Source organism: Phaseolus vulgaris, chromosome 9, assembly GCF_000499845.2.
Source record: "Phaseolus vulgaris cultivar G19833 chromosome 9, P. vulgaris v2.0, whole genome shotgun sequence".
Lineage (NCBI taxonomy): Eukaryota > Viridiplantae > Streptophyta > Magnoliopsida > Fabales > Fabaceae > Phaseolus > Phaseolus vulgaris.
The window spans coordinates 31,814,534-31,823,266 of record NC_023751.2 but is presented as its reverse complement, the minus strand read 5'-3'; the positions used below and the strand labels follow the sequence as shown (position 1 = coordinate 31,823,266).

Genomic DNA, 8,733 nt, shown 5'->3' with positions numbered 1-8,733 from the left:
ACAAATTTTGATAGCCATAAATGTAATTAAGTAATTAAATTTATTATTATCTATAAATTTTTAAACTTTTTAATGTATTTTGGTTAGGAGAGTTATTATCACACGCATTAGAATCTTTTATACTATCTTTATCATGTCACTCAGTTATCATTAATTAGTAAGTAGTATGTCATCAAAGTTGCACCATTTTTTTTATATATTTTAAATCAATATATATATGTATATATATATTTGACAAGATATAATTGGTCGAAAAAATATAAAGACAGCAACCCCAATCCAATGCACTTCCTTTTATATAAAAAACTATATACAAATAATTAATTGATCTTAAAATCAATTATAAGAATAATGCTAGTTCAAATGTCTCACTACCAATAACATGTTAAAAGATGTTTCAAAAACTTGGAAATGAAAGAGGTGTCGGTATCTAACATAAAATAGTCTTATAATTTGAAACACAACCAAATATCTAATAGAATAACTAAAATATTTTATCTTATACAAATATATTATAACATTACATAAAAAAAAATTATTATTTCAAATGATAATCTGTATTTAGTATGAAATACTTGTGATTCAGATAATACTTAATTTTATCTAATAATTAGTATGTCATTTAAGATTTAATTAGTTGATTGAGAATTGAACAAATAATAAATAATATAAAAAGTATAGTGTAAAATTTTATTTTCTTTATCTTTTTATATTGCACGATTTAAATATAGTCTCTTTATCAAACTTTACGTTGCGTCAATTAGACGTAATCTCTTAAGAAAATATTTTGGCAGTTCAATTCTCAAGCATTTGTTTTGTGTCTTAACATTCATTAGATTAAAAGATTTCCAAAATTTTAAAACATATCTCTTATTGTGTTTTTAACTTATTTACGCAACGACCTTTTTTAACTCTTTAATTTTCAATTCTTCCTTTATCAAATAACTTTCATATTATTCAACCTAATGGATTTAAAATGACCCTTATTCAACTCTCGAGCTCAAATCTAAATTAAATTTTCAAAAGGGATAGCAGGAATTACAACACTTTAAACCCCTTATGTTTGTAAGTCTCAAATCAATTCAATAATAAGCTCAATTTAAAACAAATTTCTCAAAAAAAAATAACATTTTTACTACAAAGAAAACTAAAGAACAAAGACATAAACTCAAAAAGAGTAAAACGTAAATTCAAACTAGATCAACTAAGCAAATACTCTTTAACATATGCATGGTTATGGTTTGCCCAAACTAAAAACTTCAGTAGGGTAAAAACATAAAAAAAAAAATATACATGTCTAAAAGACATTAACATACATTCAACTTTATGAATATGTAAAAAAAACTAAAGAATCACACCACTCAAAAATGGGTTCAGAAGAGAGAAAAAACTAATTTGGAAAGTATATTTACTTGGAGTGATGTAAAATATTATAGTTTTGAGTTGAATAAATTTGATACCATTTGATGTAATAATTCCTTGGACATAGGTTGGATCTATTAACTCAAAGAAGACTTTTAACAAAAATAAACTTCTGTGTTATTGAAAAAGCTCTCAACCTAAAACAAAGGAAAAACAAGAGGTAAATTGCTAAAGCAAAACTAGATTAAGGAAAATAATGGAAAAGAATACGACACCTGGATTTTCTAATGATAAGTGCAATAAAGATTTGTCTCTTGAAGATGTTCTCAAAGATAACCTATAGAAAATAATTTTACACTATTAAGACACCTAGAATTCTCAATAAATTTTATTTCATACAATTTTAACTGTGTAAATTGCATGAGGAACCCTTTATTTATAAAATAAATTAAATGAAGGGTCAAAATTCATTTAAAGAAGAAAAAACAAACAGAAAAAAAAACTATTATAACTTCATGCATATGCATTATTATAACTTCATGCATATGCACATAATTAATTTTATTATTATTTTATTTTAATCCTAAAAAAAAGTTTTTAATTTTTCTTTTCTCAAAAAGTTAAACTTCTCTTTTTCTACATTCACGTAATATTCATTAACAAGTTAAGTCTCAAACAAAAGGTCAAACGATCGTTCCAATATACTTACAAGTGTCTATGGTACAAAGTCAACATATAATACCTCCAAAAAAATTTAGATCCTTAAATTATATATTGTAAAGAATTATAGAGATCAAAATTATAGAGAATTATAGGTGTTTCAATCTCATCATTTAAGTAAAATGTTGGAATAGGTTAGTTATAAAGGATTGATTACATGTTTTGCTTGCTATGTTTGTTGCTCCTAATGTTACTGTTTCTTTCAGGTTTTCTTCACAACAACATAAACAAGAATACTGCAAACGAGTGGATGATGTGTTCTATGCAGTTTTTGAACCATATCATATGACGATTACGTATATTTACTGCTGGTGCAGAGGAGAAATGTTATGCAGGATGCATAAGAGTTTTTTTTTTTTTTATCTTGATATAGCTATAATTATGTTATAACATGATGATTAGGGAAGATGGTATATCTGTTTTGATTATGCAAGTTATGATCGATAGTTGCATGACCTAAACAGGCGAGCAGGCTTTAGGTATATCGGGAGAACCAAAGTTTTTTTTAATTATGTGGGAGGTTACTCTCATAAAAGGGTGTCAGTGCAAAAAAGTTTTCTTAGAGGCTGCTACTAAGAAATTGTGCAACCATAAAACATACCATGTCTTAGAACCACAAGTACAAAAACATGCCCCTTGCTTGCATATTAGGCCTGCCTTGAGGCATTTCAATGATTATGTTTGGAGTGGTTTCAGTAGCACGATGTGTAGAGGGTAGTAACATATTGGGGCTGCCTTGAGGCATTTCAATGAGTATGTATGAAATGGTTTCAGCAACAAGGTGTGTAGAGAGTAGTGGAGTATTCTTGTGTGCACAATGTAATGTTTTATATGTATTCCTTTTGTGAGGCTTGATTTTATGGCTAATTGTAGTATGTTTTTTTTTAAAGAGGATCGTGATTAGGGTCTAAATAATGGTTGAAATATCTCTTAATTGTTTCATGTTCTTTTTAATTTATTAATTCTTTGCCCATTAAAAAAATAGAGATCAAAAGTAACAATTTTAGATTTTGAAGAAATTAAAAATCAAATACAACAATTTTATCAAAAATGAATCCAAAATTTGCATATTTAATAAGATGAAAAAAAATAATTTTAAATTTTTGTGAACCAACATCAAAATATAATCATTTTGTTATATCTGAAAGCATACTTATTTCTTTCAAAAATGATAATGAAGTTTCAATTCACCCTTATTCCAACACGTTGTTAGTTATTAAGTTTAGTAGTTGATCTATGTCTTTAACCCCTTATTTAAAAAATAATAATTTAATAATTTATTTATATCATTATAAAGAAGAAATATACCATTAGATAATGTCCTTTGCTTTAATATTTTAAGGGGATAATTTTAGTTTCTAATAAATAAAAAATAATTTATTTTATAAAATAAGTAAATAAACAAATTTTTCTCTTCTTCAAAATAACGAAAATAATTTATTTTAAATATACATATCTATATATATATGCATTAACTATAGTAGAACACTTAAAAGTAGTTACTATGTATGGTAGAAATATTTTTAAAAGAGGAGTTTTGTGACAGTTATAAACTGGCAATATGTTTAAAGTATTAGCATAGTTAACTTTTTGTTACTGAATAATAAATAGCATACCAAACTTCTACTCAATAATTCCATTCTAATAAATAAGTTTATTAATTCACAAACAGACCAAGTACTACTAAGTTTTAGAATTTTAATGTAAATGGACTTGTAGATTGATATATAGCAGTAAAATATGAGAGATCCATATTTACAAGAACAAACACAGGGTGCGTCAGCGAATGAGCCGCACGAGGGGATCATTCTGCAGTGGCCGGTGCTATTCTACCTCAGCTTCACCTTCTTCTGCTATTTTAATTGCATGGCCACTCCCTCATCTACTATTTTATCTTATTGCCCTTATTTTAAAGACCATATCACGTGCAGGTCCTTTTTCAAGGACCAAATAGTGGATTATAGTCAGTTCAGTCTTAGATAAGATCATTTCTGTTTACCTAGAATCTGTTTTGCTTATAGTAAAAAAAAAAATTTACTGGTTGTGACTTGTGCCCTTCAATAAAATCAATTTCAAGAGACAATAGTTTGCTTGATTTATTATTGTGCAACACTAATATTTGTTGCCTTGTTAGTTTTTCTATTGCCTAAGGGAAGGGTAGTGGTATGTGATCTAATATAGTTCTAAAGTTTGAATGTAACGATCACTGAGAACATGCTGCAGTGCTTATTCGGCAACCATTACAGCATTTGGTGACAATAACGCTAATGCAGCTCCCAAAATGTCAGGAAAAAATTCTGTTTCCAAAAAACCACTTAGATGGAATCGTTTGAAGCTTGATTGGATGAAGTTTCAGGTGAACCCCTTGAAGCTAGAAATAAAAGCAGAAATTTGATGTTCAGATAACAAAATTATTCCTCACTTTCCTTAATAGTAATTTTAATAACATAGGACTTAGATCTATCAGGAGAGCATAATTGATCAAAAAAATAGTTCAGTACATGATCTCCTTTCCAATTTCACGAGATAGGACTTAGGACTCACAAGTCACATGTAAAAGCCGTACTTGTCATGATCTGTGCTAACCAAAATTCTCTTTTGGCGCTTATTCAGTTCTTTATAAAAAAAATGTCAAAATTCAGTTAAACAGTAAGTGAGATCCACACATGACGTATTTTCTAACCTGTGAACCTTTATATCAGACCCAGATTTTTACCTTTTCATTTCTGGTTTATTTACAATTTCTTTACAGATGAAACGGATAATATAATTAATACAGAAGAAATTAATAAAATGCAGTAGAAGAATCAATGTAATTATAAACAGATCAAACCTATTTCTATGGCTTCTGAGCTGTAAACATAATAAAAGCCTGTTGAATCTTGCTTGAGTAATTTGTAAGACCACACGAGGTGCAAAGGTCTTTGATCTCTTCCTCTGTTAAAAAACCATAGCCTTGTGCAGTCCTCTACAAACCAAAAGACCTTTAAATCAACTTGGTTGGGATTCGAGGTAAACTCAATAAATTGTAGAGCAGATATTTTCATTTATGAATTTAGGAGATAATCAAGAAATCTACGTCACAATAAAGGATTAAAGCTAATCACAGCCCGAGTTTATTTACCTCTCTAAAAGGGCGTATAAACCAGGGAGTTGATGAACTGTAACGCAGAAAAGTGCTTCCAACAAAAATTCCACCACTTTTTAGTATCCGGGTGATTTCAGCAACCTATAAAAAGTTTATAATGGGAGTGTAATCATAAAAATTAAAATGTTTAAATAGTGTAAAACAAATAGGTGGAAGAACATGCAAATAATATGCATAGGATAAAAGTCAACTCCACAAAAAATGTGAAATCCAATAAGAAATGGGTGGTTCGTGATTATTTAGTTTAAAATTTAGGATAAATATAAACAAAATGAGGATATGGAGACGGGTGAGTTATTTGAAATAGTGCAGACAACTGCAGCATTAGCACTTTGAGGCTGCTGCAGGAACTAATTTGCCATGTTTCCTCTCTTCAGATACCGAAGATAGTGTTACAAGTAATAGAAGATTTGTCATTGCGTTTGATTCAGCTTATTTTGAAAAACATAATTATAATTTATTTTTACAATTATTCTCTAAAATAGTTTTCAACCAAAATAACCAAAATAAACTATACATGATACTTAGGTATACAGAGAAGACATGCATTTTAAGAGTGAATGGAAGGCACAGCCTTTTTATGTAGAGAACTGTTTCGTGCTTTAAATTGAAATGCGCGCACACAGTGATATGAGTCCGGTGAAAAGGTTACCCCAACAAAACATTCTGCTATTCATCATAAAGACAAGCACTTACAGCATTGGAGGGAGATGACCAGCAATGCAAAGCTGCACCAGCATGAACAGCATCAACTGAACCTGATGCGAAGGGAAGCCTAGAAACATCTGCCCTTACAAGAGCAATATTACTGCACACGATGAAATGAAACAGTATTGAGTGCATCTGGGTCTCAAATAGAAAAACAATGAACATTTCATTCTTTAGCTGCATTAAATTCAAAATAAAATACAGGAAGAGAAAAAGAATACGTGGTTGAAAGTGTGTCATCTTTCTTAATGAAATCATAACATTGTCGAAGCATATTTTCAGAGAAATCTAGTGCAACGACTCCAGAATAGGTTCCAGATTTTGCGAATTTTCTGGAAAATAAACCACTGCCACAGCTAACATCAACAACAAGTCCACCTTTAGCAGATTCGAAGTACTCTTGAGCCATTTTGAACTGCATCATAATGAATATGTAGCAGTTTTAATATGCATTGCAGTACTACGAGGTAGACCAGATGACTAAAACAATATAGAACCTCAGCTTCCACCCTATTGTGATATATATGTGTGTGTTTATACAAAGTTCACTAGTCTGCCAAAATTCTTTTTGAACAAGTAGCTGAAACATGAATTTCATTTTTCAAGTATTGAAACGTTTCAACTGCGGGACAGGCTCTGAATGCATACCTCTTCATCAGGACCAGGAAAGCCACTTTGCCTGAAATTCTGACGCCAACCTCTTTCATATAAGAAGGAAACAAGGGGACTCCTAATAACAGTTTAAACGCAAAGGACATTATAAGAACTTTCCCAAACAATCGTTGCATGCAGAAAACTGAATTAGAAGAGAACTAGTGCCACATGTTAAAATAACTCATAAAAATGGAAAAAAGAAAAAAAGAAAAAAAGAAAAAAAATATATATCCTGTAAAAAATTACATGGAAAATTAGACATATAACAAGATATTGTTGATGAACAGCTATGTGCAACATATGATAATAATTGTTCATCAAGTACAAATACTAAACCATATATATTATATAGAATCAAGGGGGTATAGTGGTAGTCAATGCCGATAAATTAAAGTCATATCACCCATCATACCTGAAAAGCTCAGTCCGAGCTGGTTGAATTTCAGTGTAATCTTTCAATCCAGCAGTTACAGTCAAATCCAGATACCTGTCTTTACTAGAATATGACTTCTTACATCTCTTACACATGAAACCGGATCTATAGATTGCTGATCTGAAGTTCAAAAACCATTTGGTTAATTACTACGACACTGGATTTTAGACACGTACAGAACCAAATACACATGCCGTCATGCATAAACCAACTTACAAATTCAGGCCAGGAGAGCCTTTTCTTATCAATGGTTCATAACATATAGGGCAAGCAAAGACGTCTGCTTCAATCGATTGATCCTGTTGTGTACGCAACTCCTGAAGGAAAAGTCAATAACAATCCTAACAACGGGAATTAGAAAATCATGTGACACAATCGTTCCAGAAGAACAAAATAACTCCAAATATTTCAGAGAAAAAAAAAGTTGAAATGTTAAACTTTGATGATACCATATAATTATTCAATTGGGTTCCAGAGAAAAATATCAATCATAACCAATAAGCTTAATGAAATGAAGAGAGAATGACAGGTATAAAATGAATACCGATTCCACTGCAACAGCGGAGATTGCAGGAATGGTTCTCTGGGTTAGGGAGTGGAAGCGACGAGGGCGCAAATGGGATTTAGAAGAAAAGCGAGGGCATTTGAGGAACTGTAATTGATGCAGAGGACGAAGAAGAGGAGAAGTAGTGAGGGACATGGCTATTGCAGCAGAATGAAGAAAGTGGGTTATTGCAGAAGAATGAAGAGAGTGGGTTCATCACTAGCTTTTGCTTCTTTTCCGTCTTCTTCCTCCAGCAACTTGTTCACTTGAGAGCCAGAAAAATGAAAAATACAAAACCAGGAAAATAAAAAATACAAATGGGTGAGAATCTTCTCTACTTTATGTTTTAAATCATCATTGGACAATTACTTATTCGCTAATAGGTGTTTTTTTTTCTCAAAATGGACAAATTTTTTTTTCTATTTCCAAAATGGGTAAATCACTACATGTAGTAAAGTACAGATTTTGATAGAATGAAATTATCAACTAAAAGAGATTTTGAAAAAAACTGAAAATCGTATACTAGAATTTATAATTTCTAACTAAAATCATATTCCAAACGGTTTCAATATTAAAATATATTTTAACATATTAATTTTTTTTTTAAATAAAAAATAAAAAATTGTATATGTAAAATACTATTTGAACCTTATATATTTATATATAATAATATATAAAATTGAAAAGAATTATATAATAAATATGTTTTAAATATTTTAATATATAATAATTTTAATATATATGTTTTAAGTATTTAAAATAGAAATTAAAATAATAGAAAATTACATAAATTTAATTTATTATTATAACTTTATTTTATATATAATTAAATAAAATAAAATTTTAGTATTTAAAATATAAATAATAATAAAAAATTAGATAAATTTAATCTAATATTATAACTTTTTTTATATATATAATTAAATAAAATTATATTTTTATAAAAAAATTAACTAAATAAGTTTTCAGAAAATATTTTGTTATTACATATAATTAAAAAATAACTGAATTGTTATTATGTATAATTAAAAAATCAAATATAACTTTTTGGATTTTAATATATGAAAATTATTTTGAATTTTTAATAAATAAATAAAAAATTAATCGGAAAGCTAAAACGAAATTGAAAATGAATAAGTTTATGAAGAATTGAAAATGAATAAG

General features: G+C 28.9%; 1 protein-coding gene across 1 annotated transcript; it reads right to left on the bottom strand.

Moving 5' to 3' along the window:
- Positions 1 to 4,754: 4,754 nt before the first annotated feature.
- On the bottom strand, positions 4,755 to 7,901 carry LOC137821715 (uncharacterized methyltransferase At2g41040, chloroplastic). Its single transcript, XM_068626442.1, has 8 exons — positions 7,570 to 7,901; positions 7,242 to 7,342; positions 7,005 to 7,145; positions 6,587 to 6,668; positions 6,160 to 6,353; positions 5,927 to 6,038; positions 5,207 to 5,311; positions 4,755 to 5,050 (listed from the first exon to the last, which is right to left on the bottom strand). The coding sequence occupies exons 1-8, from the start codon at positions 7,723 to 7,725 to the stop codon at positions 4,922 to 4,924; spliced, it is 1,020 nt and encodes a 339-aa protein (XP_068482543.1). The 5' UTR covers positions 7,726 to 7,901; the 3' UTR covers positions 4,755 to 4,921.
- Positions 7,902 to 8,733: the final 832 nt, after the last annotated feature.

Coding starts and splice junctions, on each gene's coding strand:
- LOC137821715 (XM_068626442.1), bottom strand. CDS start 7,725: ATGTCCCTCACTACTTCTCCTCTTCTTCGTCCTCTGCATCAATTACAG. Junction 6,669..7,004: donor GCTCGGACTGAGCTTTTCAG/GTATGATGGGTG, acceptor AACTGTTATTAG/GAGTCCCCTTGTTTCCTTCT. Junction 5,051..5,206: donor TTATACGCCCTTTTAGAGAG/GTAAATAAACTC, acceptor TTTGGTTTGTAG/AGGACTGCACAAGGCTATGG.